The sequence below is a fragment of the Rhinolophus sinicus genome, chromosome 3 (genome assembly GCF_057876585.1).
Source record: "Rhinolophus sinicus isolate RSI-liver-muscle chromosome 3, RSI-T2T, whole genome shotgun sequence".
Classification (NCBI taxonomy): Eukaryota; Metazoa; Chordata; class Mammalia; order Chiroptera; family Rhinolophidae; genus Rhinolophus; species Rhinolophus sinicus.
The window spans coordinates 155,257,465-155,282,916 of record NC_142503.1 but is presented as its reverse complement, the minus strand read 5'-3'; the positions used below and the strand labels follow the sequence as shown (position 1 = coordinate 155,282,916).

At 37.5% G+C, this 25,452-nt stretch overlaps 1 protein-coding gene across 4 annotated transcripts in view; it reads right to left on the bottom strand.

Annotated features, from left to right (window-relative positions):
- Window positions 1-25,452, bottom strand: part of USP3 (ubiquitin specific peptidase 3) — a 79,260-nt gene that overhangs the window by 6,370 nt on the left and 47,438 nt on the right. For all 4 annotated transcript variants that reach the window (XM_019755364.3, XM_074327606.2, XM_074327605.2 and 1 more), the window contains 5 exons: window positions 24,519-24,632; window positions 17,568-17,714; window positions 14,656-14,762; window positions 14,405-14,485; window positions 417-535 (listed from right to left, as the gene is read on the bottom strand). In XM_019755364.3, coding sequence (XP_019610923.2) covers window positions 417-535; window positions 14,405-14,485; window positions 14,656-14,762; window positions 17,568-17,714; window positions 24,519-24,632 — 568 coding nt within the window. The remainder of the gene's footprint in view (window positions 1-416; window positions 536-14,404; window positions 14,486-14,655; window positions 14,763-17,567; window positions 17,715-24,518; window positions 24,633-25,452) is intronic.

Below are 25,452 nucleotides of genomic sequence, written 5' to 3'. Positions count from 1 at the left end.
CCAAAGAGGAGGGGGTCATGGTAACCTCCAATGAGTAGGTAAGAAGTATAAACAACCTGGGCTTGTGAATGGTGTCTGAAGTGGAGGGCGGTCTTGTGGGAATAAGCCCTTCACCTGTCGAATCTGGTGTTATCTCAGGATAGTGTCAGAATTAAGCTGGTTGTAGGACAGACACCCAGCTGTTGTGGGAGGTCTGCTTGTTGGTGATGTGGTGGGAATCTCCCCTTCCACACACTGGAAATTGTGATCAGGACACATTTAAGTATGCATTATCAAAGGGTTTATTTAGCTTTTACGGAAGGCCTAGAGACCAATACAGAAGAGATCACACAAAGTTACAAAAATAATTTGTCTTCCCATCAATCATAAGCATTTTCCCCTCAAAATTGCCTTATAATTTGAAACTCAACACTTACCTTGGGTAGTTTTTGAATCCAAAACTTTTTAGTGGACTTTTGTTTCTTTTTGCATTTGTGGCACATATATAACTCTGTCTCATCAAGTTCTTCTAAGTCAGTGAAACTGCGAAGACAATCTAAAACCAAATTGATATTGGCAGCATGAAAACTGTAAGTTTTTAATAGAGGCAGTGTACCGTAGAGAAAAAGACTGCACTTTGAAACTGAACAACGCAGGCTCAAATCTCAACTTTATTAGCCGTTATGACCTTGGAAAAGTCAGCCTTTCTCAGTTACAAAAGGAAGACCAAATAGTAACAATAATAATACCTACCTTGAAGAACTGCTGTAAGGAAGAAAAATGTGTATAAAGTGCCTGGCATCATGCCTGACTTCTGGTAATAATCAGTTAATTACAGGTGGTTATTATTTTTTTCAGATGTATTATTGGGATTGCTATTATTAATGAAAGAATTAGTTTGAATAATTCTACTAAAAATGGTTCCCTAATGAAATCAAGGTTCAAACAGCAATCTTCTCTCAATATCTTTACATTACAGAGGACAAAGCCCAAAGTTCATAAAGTCAAATTTAGATCATTTTCACAGTCATAACTTATTAGAAAATAAACATAGATTGCAGAAGGCTACATTACCAACCTTCCTACTATACCCGCCAGTGAATCCTTTGTTCCAGACTCTACTCTCAATCCCCTGGATGAACCACAGCTATGTATTTTTCCTTTAATGATTTAATTGTCTACTCTGGGGCTTGGTACACTGCGGCCCCAAGCCAAATCCAGCCACCTGGTTTTGTAAATAAAGTTTTGTTGGAACATAGCCACGCCCATTCATTTACATATTGTATGTGGCTGCTTTTACGCTTCAACAGCACAGTAGAGCAGTTGGGACACAGATCTTTACGTGCTGTAAAGCCTAAAATATTTACTTATTGGGCCCGTTATAGAAAAAGTGTGCTGACTCCTGGTGCAATCAGTAATATATTCAGAAGTCTATATAAAATGTATGTATTATTCTGTAGAGATTGAATAATATATTCTTTTTAGAGAAAAATGTGAATGCCTGTGCACCCACCACTCAGGTAAAGAAACAGAGTCTCTGGTACTTGAGGAGCCAGTTTACGTGACTGGCATCCCTTAGAGCTGGGCAGTGGGCCCCGTGTGGCCACGCGGGAGCCCTGTCAGGAGCTTCCTGTGTGCCTCTTCCCAACCACAGCCCCCTCTCCCCCTAAAAGCAGCCATTGTTTTCCTGACTTTAGGTGTTCATCGTTACTTTGCTTATCTTTATAGACCACATACATGCATCTTTAAACAATATAATGTTTAGTTTGAAAAGTTGGGTGGCAAGCACAAACCCATCTATATAAGGAAAAGCAACACTGTCTTACTCAGCGTGCTCAGGTCCTAGCCAGCCGTGGCTACCAAGGCAGAGGAGGAGAGCCCCTTCCGGGCACGGCAGTGGGGCAAGGGCCAGTGGCTGGCAGGGGGCCATGCGTTCTTTTTCAATTGAAGTATAATTGACATATAACATATTAGTTTCAGGTGTACCACATAATGATTTGATAATTGTGTATGTTGAAAAATGATCACCACAATAAGTCTAGTTGACATCCATCACCATACATAGCTACAAAATCTTTTTTTCTTGTGATAAGAACTTTTAAGATCTAATCTCTTAGCAACTTTCAAATATATAATATGGTATTAACTACAGTCACCATGCTGTAGACATTACATCCCTAGGACTTATTTTATAGCTGCACATGTGTGCCTTTTGACCCCCTTCACCCACCCCCTCCCACCCCCACATCTGACCCTGCCTCTGCTAACCAGCAATCTGTTCTATTTATCTATGAACTTGGGTTTATTTATAGATTCCACATATGAGAGAGATCATATGGTATTTGGCTTTCTCTGTCTTATTTCACTGAGTATAATGCCCTCAAGGTCTATCCATGTTGTCACAAATGGAAAGGTTTCCTTTTTATGGCTGAATAATATTCGTGTGTGTGTGTGTGTGTGTGTGTTTCAGTTACATTTTCTTTATCCATTGATGTATTGACACTTAGGTTATTTCCATATCTTGGCTATTGTAAACAATGCTGCAATGAACATGGGGGTGCATATACCTTTTCAAATTAGTGTTTTCATTTTCTTCCAATAATAATCCAGAAGTGGAATTGCTGAATCATATGGTGATTATATTTTTAATTTTTTGAGGAACATCCATGCTGTTTTCCACAGTGACCGCACCAATTAACATTCCCACCAGCTGTGCACAAGGGTTCCCTTTCCTCCACATCCTCACCAACACTTGTTATTTCTTGGTGTGTTTTTTGTTCTGTTTTGTTTTTTTTATAATAACTATTCTGACAGGTGTGAGGTGGTATCTCATTGTGGTTTTGATTTGCGCTTCCCTGATAATTAGTGATGTTGGGCATCTTTTCATACACCTGTTTATCTGATGTCGTCTTTGGAAAAATGTCTATTCAGATCCTCTGCCCACTTTTTAATCAAATTTTTTTTTGTTATTGAGTTGTATGAGTTTTTATATATTTTGGATATTAACCCCTTCTCAGATAGATGATTTGCAAATATTTCTCCCATTCAGTAGGTTGCATTTTCATTTTGCTGATGATTTCTTTTGCTGTGCAGAAGCTTTTCAATTTGATGTAGTCTCACTTCTTTACTGTCTGTTTTCTTGTGGGAATTTTATGGTTTCAGATCTTACATACAAGTCTTTAATCCATTTTGAGTCAATTTTGGTGTATGGCATAAGATAGTGGTCCAGCTTCATTCTTTTGCATGTGGCTGTCCAGTTTTCCCATCACCATTTATTGAAGACTGTCCTTTATTGTATATTCTTGGCTCCTTTGTTATAAATTGACTATATATATGCATAGGTTTATTTCTGGGTGCTCTGTTCTGTTTCATTGATTGTGTCTGTTTTTATGCCAATACCATACTGCTTTGATTACTACAGCTTTGTAGTACACTTTGAAATCAGAGAGCAGGATGTCTCCAGCTTTGTTCTTCCTTCTCAAGACTGCTTTGGTTATTTGGAGTCCTTTGTGGTTCCATACACATTTTAGGGCTGTTTGTTCCATTTCTGTGAAAAATGCCACTAGGATTTAGATAGGGATTGAACTGAATCTGTAAATTGCTTTGCGTAGTATGGACATTTGAACAATATTCTTCCAATCCATGAGCACAGAATATCTTTCCATTTATTTGTGTTTTCTTCAATTTATTTTCATCAGTCTTACAGTTTTCAGTGCAATGTCTTACATTTAACCAACAAGGTCTTTCACCCTAATTATTTTATTCTTTTTGATGCAATTGTAAATAGGATTATCTTCTTAACTGTCTGTCTGATAGTTTGTTATTAGTGTACAGAAATGCAATAGTATTTGTATATTCTGTATTCTGCAACTTTACTGAATTCATTTATTACTTGTAACAGGTTTTCGGTGGAGTCTTTATAGAGTTTTCTATATATAATGTCATCTGAAAATAGTAAGTTTTACTTCTGCCTTTCCAATTTGGAGGCCTTTTATTTCTTCTTGCTAATTGCGCTGGCTAGGACTTCCAATACTATGTTTAATAAAAGTGGTGAGAGTGGACATCTTTGTTTTATTCCTATCTTAAAGGAAAAGCTTTCAACTTTTCACCACTGAGTATAATGTTTGCTGTGGGCTTGTCATATATGTCCTATATTATGTTGAGATGTGTTCTCTCTATACCAACTTTGTTGGGAGTTTTTATCATAAATGGATATTGAATTTTGTCAAGTAGTTTTTCTGCATCTATTGATATCATTATATGATTTTCATCCTTTATTTTGTTAATGTAGTGGATCACATCAATTGGATTTGTGGCTGTTGAACCATCCTTGTGTCCTTGGAATAAATCCCACTTGATCATGGCGTATGATCCTTTTAATGTATTGTTGAATTTGGTTTGCTGATACAGTGGTACCTCGGTTTTTGAATGTCTCCGTTGACGAACATTTCGGTTTACAAATGCCATAAATTTTATGGATCTATGGTATCATTAGATAGTAAAATTCATGCTGAATTTTCAGTTTTAGGGGTTGATTTTAAAGGTCTGGAACGTATTAATCCATTTTGCATTATTTTCTATGGGAAAACTGTGCCTTGGTTTTCGAATGTTTCAGAACTCGAACGGTCTTCTGGAAGATTACGTTAGAAAACCGAGGTACCACTGTATTTTGTTGAGGATTTTTGCATACAGATTCATCAGAGATATTGGCCTATAATATTTTTTTTTCTTGTGGTGTCCTTGTCTGGTTTTGTTATCACGGTAATGATGGTTTTGTAAAATGAGTTTGGAGGTATTTCTTCCTCTTCTATTTTTTGGAAGAGTTTAGGATTGGTATTAATTCTTCTTGAATGTTTGGTAGAGTCACCAGTGAGTGAAGCCCTCTGGTCCTGGACTTTTGTTTGTTGGGAGGTTTTTTGATTACTGACTCAATCTCCTTACTAGTAATTGTTCTGTTCAGATTTTCTGTTTCTTCATGACTCAGTCTTGGTAGATTGTATAGTTCTAAGAATTTATGCATTTTTCTAGGTTGTCCAGTTTGTTGGCATAGTAATCTCATATGATCCTTTTGTATTTCTGTGGTATCAGTTGTAATGTCTTCCTCTTTCACTTCTGATTTTATTTGATTCCTCTCTCTCTTCTTGGTGAGTCTAGCTAAAAGTGTGTCAATTTTGTTTATCTTTCTTAAGAACCAGCTCTTAGTGCCACTGATCTTTTCTATTGTCTTTTTAGTCTCTGTTTCGTTTTTTTTCTGCTCTGATCTTTGTTACTTCCTTCCTTCTACTAACTTAGGGCTTTGTTTGTTCTTTTTTTAGTCCCTTAAGGTGTAAAGTTAGGTAGTTTGAGATTTTTCTTGTTTGAGGTAGGCATTTATCGCCATGAACTTCCCTTTTATAACTACTGTGGCCGCATCCCACAAGTTATGGCATGTTGTACTTCCATTTTCATTTGTCTCGAGGTAATTATTTCTCTTGATTTCTTCAACCCATTGGTTAGTAGTATGCTGTTTAATCTCCACGTATTTGTGGAACTTGCCAGTTACCTTCTTGTAACTGAATTCTAGTTTCATATTATTGTGGTTGGAAAAGACATGATTTTAATCTTACATTTATTGAGGCTTGTTTTGTGGCCTAACATATGATCTATCCTGAAGAATGTTGCATGTGCTCTTGAGAAGAAGGTGTATTGTTGCTTTTGGATGGAATGTTTCACATATGTCTATAAAGTCCATCTGGTATTATGAGTCATTTAAGGTCAATGTATCCTTATGGCTTTTCTGTTTAGAAAACAGGTGAGTTTCAGAGCCCTGTCTGAGTTCACTGATCCCTTCTTCTGATTCGTCCAGTCCGCTGTTTTCAGTTCCGTTATTATAGTCTTCAGCTCCATGACTTCTATTTGGTACTTTATATTTTCTCTCTCTTTGTTAAAGTTCTCACTGTGTTCATCCATACTTCTCCCAATACCAGTGAGCATTTTTCTCACCATTACTTTGAATTCTATCAGGTGAATTATATATCTTTGTTTCATTAAAATTTTTTTCTGAGGTTTTATCATGTTTTCCATTTGGAACATATTCCTCTGTTTCTTCATTTTTCTTGACTCTACTGGTTTCTCAGCATTAGATAAAATGGGCACCTCTCTCAGTCTTGAAGGAGTGGCCTCATTCAAAGATGAACCTTAACATTCAACCCTGCCCTAGCTCTTAGTTGTCTCTCAAAGCAACTTGTGATTGTCCAAGCAACATATTTTGTTTTTAATAGCTCCCAGTAGTTAAGGGTTTGCCAAGACTTGTCAGAGTCCCAAAGGGGAGGACCTCCATCAGCCACTTGATTCAGGCTGATTGCAAGCCAGATGCTCACACAGCAACTTTTAAAGTATGCAAATAAACACAGTCCTGTGGGACCACAAGTGTAAGCCCTGCTCGCCACCACAGCCGGGCAATCCGGAGGTGGCCCCAGGAGTTGAAAAAATCGGGGCTGCTTATATACTCATATGCTCCTTTCTGGGAGATACTGGTGAGCTATAGCAGGACAGAGGGAGAGCACAAAGATGGTGTATCACAGCCAACATTTCCCAAGAGCACCTCCGTAGGCCCCGACGTGTGCCAAACCTGAAGCCTGCCCTGCCCCTCAGGCCAAAGCTCCAGGACAAGCAAATAGGCCTCTTTCAAAGAAAGACCGGGGGTGTGTTTCAGTCTGAGGTCTGCACTGTGCCCTGGGGATGGTAGCCTGCCAAGAACTCTCTCTCTCTCTCTCTCCCCGATTGTTACAGTCCTGTGGGACCCAGGAACACAAGCTCCCCTGGCCACCAGAGCCAGGAGATCAAGGGGAATCCCCTGGGCAGCAGCCACAAAATCGGGGTACCAGATATGTGTAAGAGCTCCCTCTGAGATAGCACAGCAGAGGGAGAGCAGGACAACAGCACCCACCAGCTGAGGTCTCTGGGAAGGAGTACAGCCAGCCCTCACATGTGTGCTTAATTAGAAGCCTGCCCTTTAGGCTGCAGCTATGAAGATAAGCTAGTAAGTCTCTCTCACAGAAAGACTGAGCTCATGAGTCTGCCGCCTCTTGTTCTGCCCTGAGGGTGGTAGCTATTTAAAAACTTTCTCTATTGGTTGAGGTCCTGTGGGACCTGTGAGCAGAAGCTCCACTGGCCAGCAGAGCCAGGCGATGAAGCAGCAGCCACAAAAACGGGGCACCAGGCACATGTAAAAGCTCCCCTCTGGAGTGTGGCAGAGGGAGAGCACAAAGATGGAGCTGCCAGTTCCATCCTCAACGAGTACCCAGCAGGCCCCTGCCCTCAGGTGACCGCTCTGGGATTAGCAAACGAGCCCATTTCACACCAAGTCGGGTGCTTGTCTATCGGCTGCATCTGGGCTGGGCCCTAGGGTGGGTGAGTCTGTGCACAGCCCTTTCTCGGTTCACTACAGCCTCGTGAATGCGGGTCCTCTCAGGTGCAGGTCTTAAAAGTTGCAGTACCTGACGCAGGGTTCAAACCCTTTGCTCCTCAGGGAGAAGCTCTGAGTTTTAGTTCTCTGATTGTGCGTCACCACACCAGGGGGTGGGAGAGATTGTGTCTCAGCCTCTCCTACCCTCTTCGATGTGGTTTCCCTCTCACTTCCCTGATGTGCAGGATTTGCTCAGCTACTTTTCAGGGGTTTTTTCAGAGGAAATTGCTCCATATGTAGCTGTAGATTCAGTGTGTCCCTGGGAGGAGGTGAGCTCCGGATCTTCTTACGTCACCATCTTGAAGTGGGACCCTCCCCCACCCATGCATTTTTGCATGTGCCTTCACTCCCTGATTCCAACACCTGGAATGTACATCCCACCTCTTATTCCCCTCAACTCAGCATAATTCTCACTTATTTTCTTTTTGAGGCTTTCCCAACCTTCAGTGGGCAGTGACCCCTCTTCAACTTTGTCCGAATAGCGCTCGTGAATATAAAACATTGCCAACCTGTTTTATGTCAAGGATGGTTCCGACTAAAGGCCACAGTTTCAACATTATTTTTCCTGAAGCAAGTCTCAGATTCTTAACCCAAACTTAGAGTGATGCTGTCCTCAGGGGCCTCCCAAGTTCCACATTTTTAGCTACAGAAAGCACTGACTACACCTCAGGCTGGCTGGTACTAGGAATCCCTCTAGACTGATTATTTTGGTGTTTGTAAGCTGTGAAGCTCAACTCATAGGAGCTGTCATCACCACATATTTGTTGCATCATGTAAAAAGCTGTTGCCTAGGGCTAGGGTTGGGGGAGGGATTAGATATAGGGGAAAAAAACAGAATTTTCCATATTTAAAAATCAGCATGTAAACACTCAATAAACTAGGAAAAGAAAGCAACTTCTTCAACACAATCAAGTTCATATAAGAAAATCCCAAAGCAAACATCATACTCAGTGGTCAAAAACTAAAAAAAGGCTTTTACCCTAAGATCAGGAACAAGACGAGGATGCTGCTTTCGCCACTTCAACATAGTATATTGAAAGTTTTAGCCGGAGCGATTAGGCAAGAAAAAAATAAAAGGCATCCAAATTGAAAATGAAAAAGTAAAATCATTTCTGTTCATAGATGACACGAGCATAAATGTAGAAAATGCTAAGGATTAAAAAAAAAAAAAACTTCTAGTATTAATAAATGAATTTGGCAGTTGCAGGATATAAAATCAACACACAAAAAATCATTGTTTCTATAAAGTAACAATGAACAATCCAAAAAGGAAATTAAGACAATTCCATTTACAATCACATCAAAAAGAATAAAATTCTTAGTAATACATTTAACCAAGGAGACAAAAGAATTGCACACTGAAAACTACAAAACATTACTGAAAGAAGTTTATATAAAGACATAAATAAATGGAAAGATATCCCATTTCAGGAACTGGGAAACATTAATTTGACAATACTACCCATAGCCATCCACAGATTCAATGCAATCTTTATCAATATCCCAATGGCATTTTCTTTTTTAGAAACAGAAAAGCCCATTCTAAAATTCATATGGAATCTCAAAGAATCCCGAATAGCCAAAACAATCCTGAACAAAAAAGAACCAAGTTGCAGGACTCAACAACACTTTTCTAATTTCAAAACTTATTACCATGTTTCCCCGAAAATAAGACCTAGCCGGATAATCAGCTCTACTGCATCTCTTGGAGCAAAAATTAATAGTAAAATAAGACCGGGTCTTATAGTAAAATAAGACCAGATTTCATATTAATTTTTGCTCCAAAAGACGCATTAGAGCTGATTGTCCGGCCAGGTCTCATTTTCGGGGAAACACGGCATAAAGTTACAGTAATCAAAACAATGTAGCACTGGCATAAAGTCAGACACATAGGTCAGTGAAACAGAATAGAGAGCCCAGAAATAAACCCTCCAATGTACGGGCCATTGACTTTTGACCAGAGCAACAGGACCACTCCATAGGGAAAGGGCAGTCTTTTCAACAAACGGTGCTGGAAAAATTGGTATTCACACACAAAAGAGTGAAGATGGACCTTTACCTAATACCATATATAAAAACTAACTCAAAATGGATCAAAGACCGAAACATAAGACATGAAACTCTTAGAAGAAAATATACAGGAAAAGCTTCATGACATTCTATTTGGCAATGATTTCTTTGACATGACACCAAAAGCACAGTCAACAAAAGAAAAGTGAGATAAACTAGACCTCACGAAAATTTTTAAACTTTTGTGTATCAAAGGACACTAACAAGAAAGTGAAAAGACAAACCATAGAATGGGAGAAAAATATTTGCAAATCATGTCTCTGATAAAGAATTAATAGCCACAGGGCCGGGCCGGTGGCTCAGGCGGTTAGAGCTCTATTCTCCTAACTCTGAAGGCTGCCAGTTCGATTCCCACATGGTCCAGTGGGCTCTCAACACAAGGTTGCCAGTTCAATTCCTCGAGTCCCGCAAGGGATGGTGGACTCCGCCCCCTGCAACTAGCAATGGCAACTGGATCTGGCGCTGAGCTGCGCCCTCCACAACTAAGACTGAAAGGACAACAACTTGACTTGGAAAAAAAGTCCTGGAAGCACACACTGTTTCCCAATAAAGTCCTGTACCCCTTGCCCAATAAAAAAAAAAAAAAAAAATCTTAAAAAAAAAAAAAGAATTAATGACCACAATAAAGAAAGAACTCCTACAGCTCAACAATAAAAATAAATCACTGACAGCAGTGCAGGAGTGATCTCTGCTTCCTGTACCTTGACATGAAAAAGACTCTCCTAGTAGTCCACATTCAAACTGAAATCTCTAATGAAGCTGCTGTATTTATGAATATTAATAAATAAAAAATACTTGGATGGTTTATCTGATTAAAAAATGGGCAAAGGATTTGAATAGACATTTCTCCAGAGAAGATATACAAATGGCCAATATGCATATGAAAAGATGGTCAACTTCATTAACCATAAGGAACTGTAAATCAAAACCACAATGAGATACCACTTTACATTCATTATGATGGCTATTACTTTTTTTAAAATGAAAAAAAAAACCAGAAAATAACTCTAGTTAACTAGAACATGGAGGAATTAGAAATCTCATGCACTGCTGGTGGGAATGTAAAATAGTGCAGCCGCTGTGGAAAACAGTTTGACATTTCCTCATAAAGTTAAACATAGAATGACCATGTTAGCAATTCCACTCCTAGGTATATACCCAAAAGAACTGAAAGCACGGACTCAAACAGACACTTGTCTACCAATGTTCACAGTCGCATTCACAATAGCTAAATGGTAGAAGCAACTCAAGTGTCTATCAACAGATCAATGGTTAAACAAAATGTGGTATACACATACAACAGAATATTATTCATCCTTTAAAAGGAAGGCGATTCTGATCCATTCTACAACATGGATGAACCTTGGAAGACATTATGCTAAGTGTAATAAGCCAGTTGTTACAAAAGGGTTTCACTTATATGAAGTACTTAGAATAAACAAATTCATAGAAAGTAGAATAGAAGTTACTGAGGCAAGGGAGATGGGGAATGGTGAGTCATTAATTGGTACAGTTTCTGTTTTGGATGATAGAAAATTCTAGAAATAGTATTGATATTTACATAATGAGTTTACTGAATGCTGCTGAATTGTACACTTAAAAATCATTAACATGGTGAATTTTATTATGTATATTTTACCAGCACAAAATTTTTTTTTAAATAAGTGAAAATGAATACCTGCTTGAGACTTTCCCAGACAAATAAGAGGTCAGGCAACAATGATGGCTCTCAGATGCTGTTACTCTCTCCGTCCCATTAAAACCACCATCTCAGGTGGTTTTAAGATTCACCAGCAAGACATTGTTCCCATGTCTCCCTGGCCACACAACACTGAGAAGCAGAAACTACTTGACAGCAGGGAAGCTTTTTTCCCCTACATTTAACCTGCATTAACCACTTTCTGAAAGGGCCTCTCCCCGGTATATGGACACATGCAGTCATTCAGAGGGGGTAGCTAATGAGTTAGTAGGTAGTATTGTTAAGTCTCCTTTGGTAATTATTTAGAACCTCTAATTTTAGGGACTTGATACCCTTACAAGAGTTGAAATTACCGACAGAAAGAAATGTATTAACATTGCACAGCAACTCATTTTGTAGTTTTGGGACCAAAATGTAAAATAGGTCCATAGAAATACCGGAATGCTCTCCAGTTTCTCCCCTGGCTACGGCACTGGTGGGTGGCCACCTCTGCAGCCACGCTGGCAGCCCTCCCTGTAGGTGGAGGGCCCGGCCCACTTTCCACAAGCAGGTCTCAGAACCGCAGCGCCCGGCCCTGTCTCAGCCTGCTTTTCTGCAAACGGAATCCTTCTCCGGCAGCCTTCCGTCCTCAGCTTCTCCCCAACGCAAAGGCAGTTCTTTGAGTTTCCCCCAGCATCTTCTTGCTTTCCAACCTTTTTTCCCTTGTATTTTTCTTTCTCGCTACCTCTTTGAAAGTCCTAAGCTTATAGGGTGACCACAAAGTGGTCCCATGGCCGATTTATGCACAAGATAGGGCAGAGTTCCCTCCTTTTCATGTGAGGCCATGTAATAAACCAAACTGGAATGAAAAGACCTATTAGATGATTCATGAACGAGCAATACAAGCTGAGCCTGGTTTTGCAAATACTCAAAAATGCTAGCCCACCTGCCTGGAGGGGCCCTCTTTGTATTCTCACACGTCTCCCTGTGACTGAGAGGCTCAGGAGCCCCACAACTGCTGCTGTACCCCAGACAATTACGCAGCTTCGCTGTCACAGCTGCATCAGGTCAGAAGACTGGTGTGCCCATGGGCAGCTTCTAGGGAGTGCTATCGTCATAGAGAAGCAACATTACACGCCCTCGCTGAATCAGCTGAGAACTACCCCCACTACCCGTCATCACTATGTCATCTCCATGTGGGTTTTAAAAAGCTTCTTAAGCTTTCCTGAAAACCTAATGCTTGTTTGTAATGGTTTCTATGCGTTAAAGACAACCCACAGTAATTCTGAAGTTTCAACTGCTGCCCTTTTATAAAACAGCTTTTAAATCAGTTTTTAAACAAAAATATCCTTATCCATGGTATTTCTGGACAATAGGCTTGTAACGGATATTTACTTAACTCTTTGCACTCTTTTGAATTTTCCCCAAATTCTACAATGAGCATACAAAGAATTGTCCTCAGTGATAAGGAAAACCATTATGGAAACATATACGCACAAAAACATGTTTAAAAGGAAGATGACCTAGATACAGCATATCCTTGACATTCAAAGATTTGGAAACTGCCATTTTAACTACTTGAAAAGTCTGATCCTGAAGTGTATATACTACAGTTTAATATTTTGCAACAGCATGAATATGAATTTCGCCTCAAAGCTCATACATGGAAGTGAATGCATCACATGGCCGGTGAGTAGACGACTACCCACCAGGCATTCGTAGCTGAGCAACGTTTTGTTGTTCTCTAATGACCTTCACATCTCTCATTAAGGAACTGAGGAAGCTGCTTAAAATTTTCATTTCTATTTTGTTTTATTTCATAGGAAAAAAAATATACCATCGTGGTTTTTGAAACTCCTAAGATTCTCAAAGGTTTAAAGGCATATATTTCACAAGTGTCAGCCTTCCACATTATGTTAACTAAAATAGCATCCCTATGGAGAGCAGGGAATAGAACTGGTTTGTTGAAGTTATTAGATCTTTATGCACTACATAAATTTAATTTAGCAAAGCAGTAATTGGGAGGTATGCATAAATTAATCCACATTTTGTTTTACTACCCCAAAACAAATACCTAATTATAAAGGTGACACAATAGGTTAAAAAATTCAAACGATATAAAAGAGCATGAAAAATAAAGTCACAATTCCATTTCTTCCTGACTCCTATTCCCTTAAGATAATTACAGTGAACAGACGGTGTATACTACTAGGAATTTTAATGCACATATATTTTTTATCTTACACAAATGGATTCATTCTATATACATACTTCTGCAGATAGTGTTTTACTCCACAATATTTTGTAGTTATCTTTCTGTGGCCTGGCTATTGATCAACTTTATCTTTCTTAATTGCTACATAATACAATTTATTAAACCAATGCCCTACTGATGGGCATATAAATTGTTTATGATTTTTTGCAGTAACAAAGAATGCTTTAATGAACATCTTTTACACGTTACTGTCCACATTTGCAACTGAAATTACTATGCTTAAGGAAATGCCTATTAAAAACGGTGACCGCCACCCTCCAAAAACAACTGCACCAATTTATACTCCTAACACCAATATATGAGAGTGCCCACTTTCCAAACCTTTCACTAACAATGGACCTTATCTATATCATTTTGACCAATTTTGCTTTACTTAAACTTTCTTGAATATAAGCGAGATGTACTTTTTCTGATGTTAAATTGATCATTTGCATTTTTCCTCATTTTTAGACTTTGCCCACTCTTTTTCATACATGTTACAAATATTTGTTTCAAATGTATCGTGTCCATTTGCCACTTTTCTTGTTTGTAGTACCGATCAACCACCTAACCTGTGTCATCCGTTCTTCTCCTGGACAGTCTCAAGAAAGGCAGGCTGATAGGAAACTTGGCTTAGTGTTCTGTCTTCCTATGGATACTAGTGGGATAGCTACAGAATAAATTCTATTTCATTAGGTCAGAAAAAGTTTTGTTATAGACTTTCACTTTTAAAACCAGTATTAAAAACAGAAAAGGTAAGAAATATTTTATGCTTGACCTCACATCTGTGGCAGGCATTCTTATTAGAATTTGGGCGGGGGGGGGCAGGAAAAGACATTCAGGATTGACTTTTAAATTTTAACACGAATTCATTAAAATGATTAATAACATAGCACATATAGATGGAGCTTATAAATCTATTCAGCTATTTCAGAAGGGGAAAAAAGAATTCTAGAACATTAATTTAGTATCTTACCTCGTAATGAACAAACCGGTCCATTTTCTTGATTCTTAGAACGCTTATTTCTGAACTGACTTGGAATATCTAATGAAAGGTCTTAAAAGGAAATAGGAAAACAGCTGTTAAAGTCATATAACCACACTCAAAACGTAAGTTCAGAATCTGAATATTTTTAATAATTTATCTCTACTGTCTTAATTTTCAAAGGAAACATTAAAATTATTATTTTTATCCAGTATCATATCAACATACCAAATATGTCTTACCTAGGAATGGATCAAACTTTCTAGATTCTGTCCCACATATGAGGCAGTTAACCTCATTTTGAAGAATACCTCCGAATATAGCCGTGACAACCGTAGATGCACCATTTCTAAAGAAAATCACCACATAGGAAAACACTTCAGTAAAAAACTAAAATAAATCTGTAAGAGCTCCCATAGGTGACTCCCTTTGGGGGAATGTATATCATTTATATTTATTTAAATTACGAAACAATTCAAAAATTTCAAAACTATATAGATGCAAATAAAAGGTTTAAAACCATTGACTGGCCTCCCCCAAGGCTCTCTTCCAATCCACTACTTTCTCCAAAAGTAACTAACGCTGACATTTACCATTTCTAACAGTCTCATCACGTGCATGAGAACCCCTCAGTAGAACCCCTTTCCCCCAAATATATCCCTCAGAAAAGAGAGAAATGTCTTATATTTGAATCTTTGCAAGGCATCTCCATTACTTTACTTTGAATAACAACCTTAATCGCCAACAGATTTAGATTTTTCAGATGGTCATCTGTCATATTTGGGGAAAAAGAAGTGAGAATTTTAATACATATTTAGTAATTACTGATGGAGGTATGACTTCACCATTGAAGTGCTGAACGTTACTGTCAACAAGCCTTTTAAAAAGCTCACTTAAAATGGTACTGTAAATAATTCCTTTGTGAAGATCAAGAATACACCACTTTAAGAACAATAAAAACCAGTTATCCTAATATTGTTGAACCTCTCTGCCTCAGCTTCATCGAATGTAAAACAGGACTGCCTCACAGGCCTGGTGTGAAGATGAAATGACTTATGTAGACAAGTGCTTACCAAAAAGTGCTTTTAGACAAGTGCTTACCAAAGAGAAAGCCCTTAAAATATGTTAAGGGCTTTTTTGTTAGCATAATAATTAGGATCATACCTGCCTTTTGCTTTTATTTTTTCCCCTGAATATATATTTTGCACACGTACCTCACTATTTCTGACAGCTGCAAGGCGTACCACAGAATGGACACAAGAACAGCTGAGAAAGTGCACCAGTGAGAGCATAATTAGCAAGGTCTCTATTACACAGCACTCACTCCATGCCGAGCTCCTTTCTAAGTCCTTCCCACTTATTAAATCAATTAATCTGCACAACAGCTCTCTGAGGTAGGTACAGTTATCCCCACTCACAGACCAGGGAAGCTGAAGTCCAAAAGGTTAGATAACTCGGCCCAAGGTCACACAGCTGGTGTGGCCTGAGCAGTTACTCTAACTCTATACTCCTTCCCTTAATCAATATAATATTAATAGATACTGAGATGGTTTCAATATTTTGCTATCGTTAATAGTACAATGAACACCTATATGTCACCCTTTGTGCACTTACGCAGTTAATTTAAGCCAGTAAAGGCTTTTATGCTAATAGCAAAGCAAGGTGATTTCTGTCACTTGCAATCAATAATACTACTAGTAACACACTGAACCATATTTTCTAAACTGCTACAAACTCACCCTACTGCAATGAGACAGACAAAACCTATCTGACCCATTCTATTATTTCAAGTTTTCTTCCTTTACTGGCAAAATAAGTATATTGCAGCTTTATCATTTTTTTTAAAAAAGTTCTTCATAAGGAATATGGCTTTTGTTTAGAAATTAAACATAAAGGGAAGAGATACTGGAAACTGTAGAAAATAAGGCCACTTCAGGTTTTAAGTTTAATATCTGTGTCATAAACAAAGGACACACCCCAAAAATATCTACTAAAAATAAAGGGACTATGATCCTTTCATGTTGATGTTCACATACAATGCTGCCTTTAATTTAAATAGAAACCACTTTATTAAAAAGCCATACATTTTAACTCAATGTAGTTCTTCTTTTATAATTTCTGTCTCTGAGAAAAGGATACTAATCAAGTCAAAATAAAAAACAGAATTTTTCATTTAATACTATTTTTAATTTGGTGCTAGCAACACGAACAATTCTACCAGGTCACAGGTCCTTCCCTTTCTGTATTGGATTCTAATTGGAATCATAGCAACTAGGATCTGGAAGGCGAAACATTTTGAGAAGTATGACAATTCATACTGGTTACCCTTCTCTGTTAACAGCCAGATTAGCTAGGAGACTGTTTTGTCATTGAAAAGACCTATCTTACTAAGTCAGATTTGTGGACTGTGAGGCAATAATACTACAGCAACCCCTATATAATACCTACTCCTTTCTTTGAGGAGGTCATCTTATAAATCCCTTTGCTGCCTAGGTCAACACAAAACTTTTCAAAAATTTGAACAAAAGGAGACTATTATTAACCAGACAGAATCCAGGCTGAAATATCAGTAAAGTATCCCTGCCTCAAGCAAAATAAATGCTCGAATCTCAAAGTATATTTTGGGGTATTAGTACTTGGAAAAGCAATCCAAAGGATTGTGTTTTTCATATAGAGAGGTAAGAAATAATTTGAGAACTTACAAATGCCTCAGTTTCAAACAGATATACTTTAGGAAAATTCAAGTCCAAAATGAAGCTTTAGAAAATTCACATTCAAACTATGTTAAGCCTTTGCTTTTAGTGAATAAATATAATTATCTTAGTATATGAAAATTGTCTCCCTTGCATTATTCAGTATAGTTAGAGGAAAAATTCTAAACGCTAAATTGTACACATATTTTCTTTTTTTTTTTAACTTTTAAAATAATCTATACCAAATAACAATCAGAACTATACCAAGATGCAAATACAAGATGCCTCTGGTCTGGAAGAAGGAGGGACGTGCCAGTCCAGTTAGTCACAAAGTTCAAGTGCATAAACGTTTCATCAAAGGGCCAGGAAAACTCCCCCCTTCCATTATAAATCTAACAAACAAAAACACCAACAGAAATGTCTGAGGTTCACCAGAAAGACGAAAAGAAACTAACTCTTACATGCAACACTTGTTACTTGCAGACAGAGTAGAATTCTCCTGCAGAATTGCTGAGCGGGAAACACCGTTGAAACCGCCCTGGAGCTCCAAGTGCAGGTGGTCCAAAAGGTAGCGCATGAATTCATGGGCGTCCTGCTGCTGATAACCCCTTAAAACACAGAGAAACAAGTCTGTCACTGGAGAGGCCCCGCCTGCCCAGCCAAACAGGCAGGGAGGGAAAAGCACAGGGAAGGGCCGCAGCCCAGCGCTCAGCACAGCTGGGCTCCCTGATTCGTCATCCCCACTTGCTCCATGTTTTACACATAACATTTCTCAAGAAAAAATTCTACTTAAAAACAAGTTAGAAAATACAGAATATTAGAACTGGACTTGCAGTGATCTCAACTGACCTCATTTCAGAGATGAGGAGAATTGAGGGGGCAAAAAAAGGGGTGTGTGTGATTTGCCTAACGTCCTACAACAGAGTAACAGAGATGGGACAGTAACCATGTCTCCTGGGTAGACTGCATCTTCCCACTATCCCACTGGCCCCTGCAGAAGAGGCTCCAGTGTTAAAATTTCACATAAACTCGGCAGAAAACTAGGTCTAAACCATCACTATATGAAATAAGGAATTTAGAACTAATTTTTTAGATTGGAAGATACTACTTTTTAAATACTGGCTGACAGGGAAAGAAAAATTATCTAAAAGTTAAAGATGTCTAATATTCTGTACTTGCATCCTAACCTCTGATTCAAAGGACATTTTAAAAATACTTTTAAATTGACTCATACACAAGTATTCTCTATCCTAAAACTTGAATATATAGAGCAACATTGTCTTAATGTTACTTTTTACATTATAATTCAGACAGGAAATTACATTGAATTCTTACAGTAATACAGATCAATGACAAGTAAACAGAAATGAGGGCTGACTAAAAATGAAGCTGGTACAGTTGGGAGGTCATAGAGGTTTATGTAGATAAAATAAACCAAGCAATGAAATATAAAGTACTTTCATAAAACTATGGATAGAGAAGACTTCTGCCTACATTTTGCCAGCATGGAAGGGTCTCTTTAATCTGTCCTCTAAATCTCAATTTTTTGGGGCCTGGTCTTGAGTCAAAACTTCCACCACTTTTCCAGGAAATGGTTCCATAAACAAAATTTCTTTCAACCAGTTTCCCTCAATATAGTATATTTTCCCTCCTTTCCTGAAATTTTTCCTGGATACTATAAATTATGAAAACAATCTGCCTAATCAATGGAACTTAAATCAGAAGTCACTTCAGCATTACACTATAACTTTTTCTGGACTATTTAACAACTAAATATTAATACATATTCAAGTATTTCTTCATAAGATTTATATGAATAAAAATGTTAAAATTCACAGTCAACAGTATTCAAAGTTGTAGTTCCTTTATGTATCTAAGGAGGTGCTGTAAACTTTTTCCACACAACATCCTTTTTTTTTTTCATGATTGAAAGACAGTATTAGTATTTTAGGCCATATCTGAAAATTTATCACATATAAAAAAGTTTCATTCTCTCACCAAAATAATCTGATATCTAACCATGTTTCTAAAATGGGTAACTAGTACCGAATAGTGATGCTGATTTGCATTTTCATCAAACACATATCTATCACTTTCTATAAAACAATCTTCCCAATGTACATTAATGAATGTTTCCAACCACACCATGATTCTCTTTTCTTATATCAAAATATATTATTTTCTAATGTTTCCTTTACCATTAGAAACACACTTTTCACCTACACGAGATCATGGAATACTCAGCTATTTTATAAACTTATGGGTTTCTGCTTCAATATGTGATCTTTACCAGAAAACAGTCTCTTCTAAGACTGAGAAAATTTTCTGATTCTGACTAAAGAGACATTTACTATTCCATTTTTAAACATTTAAATAAAATCTCTTATTGACTTATCTGAAGGTCTTAATAAGTATTATTTAGTATGTTAAATTCAACAAACTTCAGTTATCTTTTCAATTATTTCCCAATTTTACAATCTGGGCTTCAGAGTTTCCTCTGCAGTCAAGTTAGGTTTCTCTTGTTTGGTAATCACATTAAGGAAACACTGCTCATATTTGGGTGCAGTGTTTTTGTTTTGTATACAAGTTATTTCAGCGATGTCAACCAAACAGGTATTTGTGCGTCAGTGAGGAAATGGATGAAGAACCAACCGTTATCTCTGTGACAGGCCAGTATTAAGAGAGAAGAGAAAACAGAGGAAAAGAACAGTGGCTCCAATTTTAACACTGTTTGTGACGTTAAAGATTACCTCCTTCTCCTTAATGCCTATAGAAAATCTGTCCTAAAGATGCTGTGAAAAATAATCACTGGAGAGCACACTACAAATACAAAAGGTCTAAAAGATCATGAGTCAACCCTTCTGAACGAGGGGACTGGGAAAGAGGGGCGCTGCTGAAGTACAACGTACGGGAACATGGGGCAACTGGCTCTTCACAACAGTCTTTGGCATGATGAGACAAAAAAGCCCTATTTACCCAAATCCTAAAAAACAAAGGAATGCTCTAATAAAGAATGACCACAGAAAATATTACTTTGCTCCTGGCTTGAGAGTGAAAAGCAGACAGTCCCAAAAATCAAGCAGACACACACAAGTCCTTGGGTGACACCCCAATGCACCATGGTAAGTGATTACACCTGTACATTACTGACGATTCGTTGTATTTTAGCAGCACCGTGTTTCCCTGAAAATAAGCCCTCGCATGATTTTTCAGGATGACATCCCCTGATCATAAGCCCTAATGCATCTTGTAAAGCAAAAATTAATATAAGAGCTGGTCTTATTTTCAGGGAGACACGGTACCAGTGCATAATGAGAAAAATGGCAAAGACCAATCAGAATAGGATCTGCCTCTATAGAATCAAATTTTATCATTCTAGAACAAACTTCTAAAATCCCTAGGACATACTAGAATTTCAAGTTCTGTTCACATTATAGTATCTTTAATATTCATAAAAGAATTCTAAATTATTGTTTTGTCCAAATTATCTACAAAACCAAAATCAGTTAAGTGTAGCTATTTCTATCCAGTATGTGGCACCAATCATGGATGAGTTTCTGCAAGACAAAAATACCAGAAAACGAAAATTTCAAAAATGGTATTTTGTTTACACACACACACACACACGAAAAGCTACAATAGCAAAATTCCTAGTTACAAGAATATTGTTTAAATATAAAATATCAACTGTATAGTATTTTTTAAAGTTCTCTATTTACAAAAACCTATAAAGATTATTTTTAATTAAAATATCACATGCAAACACTCATTTATTGTATACAAAGATTTTTTATACATTCTACAAAGCCAGGTAGAATAGTTAGCAAATATAAGAATAATGTATAAGTAATTTACTCACCCACCATCTTTAAATGTTAATTACAACAAGAACTAATTTTTTAAAAAACTAAATAAAACTCTGGGGAAGTCAAGACAAACATATTAAATCAAGTTATACATTAAAGTAGAAATAGTACATAAGTGATACGGGAAGTAAGGGAATAAATACTAGACCTGATTTAAATTATCAAGAGACTCCTGGAGAGTGTTAGCATTAAGCTGGGTCCTAAAAAAGGAGATGGGACCACAAGACAAATACTGTAGTCAGGAAGCACACGACAAACAAAGATATGGAGGCAATAAGATGAAAGCACGTTAAAGAAAGCAAAAGCTAGCAGAAGAGACTATCAAAACTACGAAAGTCAAGTCTCTTTTGAGCTGGTAATTCCTCTTTTAGATACAGGCATATGTATATATGAGACTGTCCACTGCAGCAAAAGATGAGAAACAATCTGTACAATCATTGGTAGGAGATTCTTACACAAATTATGATACAACCACAAAGGAGAAGTTTATGCAGCCATAAAATGGACTAAGAAAGCTATTTATATACTAATATCGATCATCTCAAAGTAGGAAAAAAGGTATGTACCATTTATGTTAAAAAGCTCACACACACACACACACACACACACACACACTCTTGTAAACACACATACAGAATATCACTGAAAGGATACACAATAATCTAGTAATTATGGTGTTTCCAGAAAACAAAATGAACTGCTGGGGAACAGAGTAAAAGAAAAAAGTTTCATTGCATATCCTTTTTTTTATCTTTTGAATCATCTGTATTTCGAATCATCTGTATTTTGCCTATTTAAAAAAATAAACTTTAAGGTATTTTTATGAAATAGAAAAGGACAGGAAAAACTGGGCATACTGAGAAGCCATAAAAGTATGGCCAAGTAGTTAGAGTACTCCCCCTTTATCCCCAGGGGACATGGTCCAGGACCCCCAGTGAGTGCCTGAAATTGCGAATACTGCCAAACCCTACACATGCTATGCTTTTTCCTATACATACTTTACTGGTGATAAAGTAGCGCATGGAGATGCTGGACAAAGAGACAATCTACATCCCAGCGGGACAGAGCGGGGCGGGGTAAGATTTCATCACGCTACTCAGAATGGTGTACAATTTAAAACTTATAAATTGCTCGTTTCTGGAGTTTTTCATTTAATATTTTCAGATCACAGCTGACTGTGGATAACTGAAACCACAGAAAGTGAACCTCAGATAAGAGGAAACTACTGTATGTATGTTGAGAAGGTTAAACTCCAAGAACTATTTCCCTGCTGGGTAACTGGCTCTTGATTTGAGTGGGAAAAGAAAAAAGAATAGCTTTGATGGTTTCTATATCCAAAGCTGTTGACTACATAGAGAATATTGATTTAATAAATGAAAGTTGTTCCTACTTTTACATGCAAGTTTGTATTTCGTAGTCCTCATACTTCATTACAAGATATCAAACTCCTTAGACACTGTCATATGTTAATCTAAGACAATGGGCTTTCTAAACTTTACAAAAAACTTAGTTTGGGATTATAAATATAATAGAAACATAATTCAAGACTCGTTGCACTTCCGCATAGGAATGTTTAAGACCCTGCAAACCTAAAAGAAGTCCCACCTCCTTGCCTCACACTGGGTCGTATCCATAACGTAACTCAAGATCTGGATCCAACCAAGAGAAAATTATGTTTTCATTACATGAAAATGGGGAACAATCTCAATTATTACAGAATTAAGAGAAAGCCTTGCCAAGAATAGACAGGTGTCCTATTCTCATCAGTCATGAAGGAAATTTAAGAGTTCATGTGTATTATGAATCCCCCTGGAAACTCCATGTCAAATTCCTCAACTTGGTTACCTTTTCCAAAAGTTCTTTCCCTTTATCAGGAGGAATATTAGAATGTGTAAAATTGAGCAGCTAAAAACTAAATCACGCTCATAGTTGCACTACAGAAACTAGAAAAGGCAGAGAGACTGGCAGATTTACAGGAAAAGTAGAACCATATTGAATAAAAGTTGCATACTGTTTCTAAATCCCCAGTTAAGAGGGACCTCAGTCACCATGGAGACCAAGCAGAAGAGTAAAAAGTTAGTGGGTGGGCCTCATTCAGGCACATGGACACATTACGGTGAATATATCTATCACTAACCAACCCCACAGAAACTTGGGTTCTAATACTGGTCATATCATCTACTATATGTATTAGATTGAACAAGTTGCTCTTATTTAAAATGGGGCTAACACTTCCTACCTGGAGAGGAATTTTGTTGTATTCTTTACTAAAGATCAGATATAAAAGATCTAAAGTGCAAGGCACATGCTGTTTCCCCGAAAATAAGACCTGACTGGAAAATAAGCCCTAGCATGATTTTTCAGAATGACATCCCCTGAACATAAGCCCTAATGCATCTTTTGGAGCAAAAATTAATATAAGACCTGGTCTTATTTTCGGGGACACACAGTAGTAGGCATTCAATAAATATTTTTTTACATAATAATAAAACATACAGATTCAATCTCTAACTAGGTGATTATGTTTGAAATTTTATATTAAGTCCAAACCTGATCAGTGGAAATCCTAAAATCCTTATAAAATTAGTCTCTCCTGAGAGGAGATTTAAATAACATATATAAAAGAAGTTTCCTTCAAAACAAAGATCTGGGATAACAACAGTCACTCACAACAATTTACAGTTCTTTGAAGCTGTTACCTTTTAAACTTTTCTCTATACTGCAAACATTTCTAAACCACTATTAAGACAATAGAGCATGATGCATGCTAAGTTTTACTAGAGAATGCTGGTTTTGTTAATATAAGACCCGGTCTTATATTAAAATATTATACTAAAATATAATAAGACCGGTCTTATATTAAAATAAGACTGGGTCTTGTATTAATTTTTGATCCAAAAGACGTATTAGAGTTGATGGTCCGGCCAAGTCCTATGTCCGGGGAAACACAGTATCACCTGAATCCCTCCAGGGGTGACTAACATAGAAGAGGGAGCATCCTTTGCCAGCAGGGCTGGCTGGAGAGCAAGCACGGAGCATACAGTGACTGCAGCCTCAATAGGATGGGGCCCAGCTATGTTCTGGAAAGTGAGTCCCCATGGACTTGACCACAGTCGTCTAAGCCCTTCAGAACCCAGACCAGAACAGTGAATACAGTACGACAGATTTCTACGAATTACATTTAGATTTTTTCAGCTGAAATAATAAGACAATGTATGATGGTAATTATTCTTTATAAGATTTTGAAAGAATCAAGGAAATTTTGTCCAGTATGTTTTCCTAGAGCACATTATTTATAAGAGCTTTGTTTTTTATAACAATAAAATATCCTACTCTTTCTTAAAGACATTTCTAACATCTATTATTTAAACAAACATTTGTCTAGTGCTAGTCAGATATATCTAACTTCTGTTCTCCTTTAAAAAAAAAAAAAAAAAAGCAAAACCAGTCTTTATTATTTAGAATATTCCCACATTGGAAATCATTTCAGGAACAATGTAAAGACAAAGATTAATGTTTTAAATATCCTTATTAAATAACACTTACCTAAAATTCGGCATAATCTTCCAAACAACATAAAATAAGGACTCTGGGCTAAATGCAGTTTGGCTACCTTGCCACAAAGCACAGAGTGTCTTTCTAAACTCTTCCACCAAAGACCTGGAAAAGAGGAAGGGACGATGATACCCTTATCATTAGTGAGACTACTATTTCAATGCATAATGTCCAATTACATAAAATTCATAATAAATAAAAAACGAAAACATAAAAAGGGTTTAGTCTCTTTTAAGCTGAGTCTGACAGTTAAGTAAGAGCATCTCAAAAACCTATGTAAATAGCAGTCATTAGTGACAAAACCAGTTTTTTAACCACACGGCGAACTCTGAGCCAAAGTACTGCCATACTTGCACAATAAAGTAACGGGTAAGATATAAACCAAATTACGTGAGAATGTCCATTTTACAAAACCCGAAACAAGTAATAGACTCTCTTTCTCCACCTCTTTCATTGCTCCTTCTCGTCTCTCACCAGGAGCACTTCCCAGACCTCAGTGTGTGCCCATCTGCTCACGTCGGCCTCAGAGAGTTCATCTGGCCACAAAGCTTCAACACTAAGCTCTATACCAATGACTTTCGAAAATCCAAATCCAGATTTTCTCATAACTGCTTTTACTCGGGTTTCTCCAGTTTCCAACAAAATTTTCCACTGGATGTCCTCTTGTCACTTCAAACTCAGTGTGTAGTAAACCTTCTCTCTGTACTCTCCCTATTGTCCCCCAGTATGTTTTCCTCTTCTTCCACAGGAATAGAACTTCCATTCTTTTCTTGGCACATGAACTCTTGGAATAAAAAACTAGGTGTGCCCAACTTCTGAGAAACTTCCTTAGAGAGAAAGAGCAGTCCTTATGAGCCCCTTCCTTCTTCCTTCTAGGAGGAATGGGGATGAAATGCTGGTTTCCAGCGCCATCTTGGACTATGCG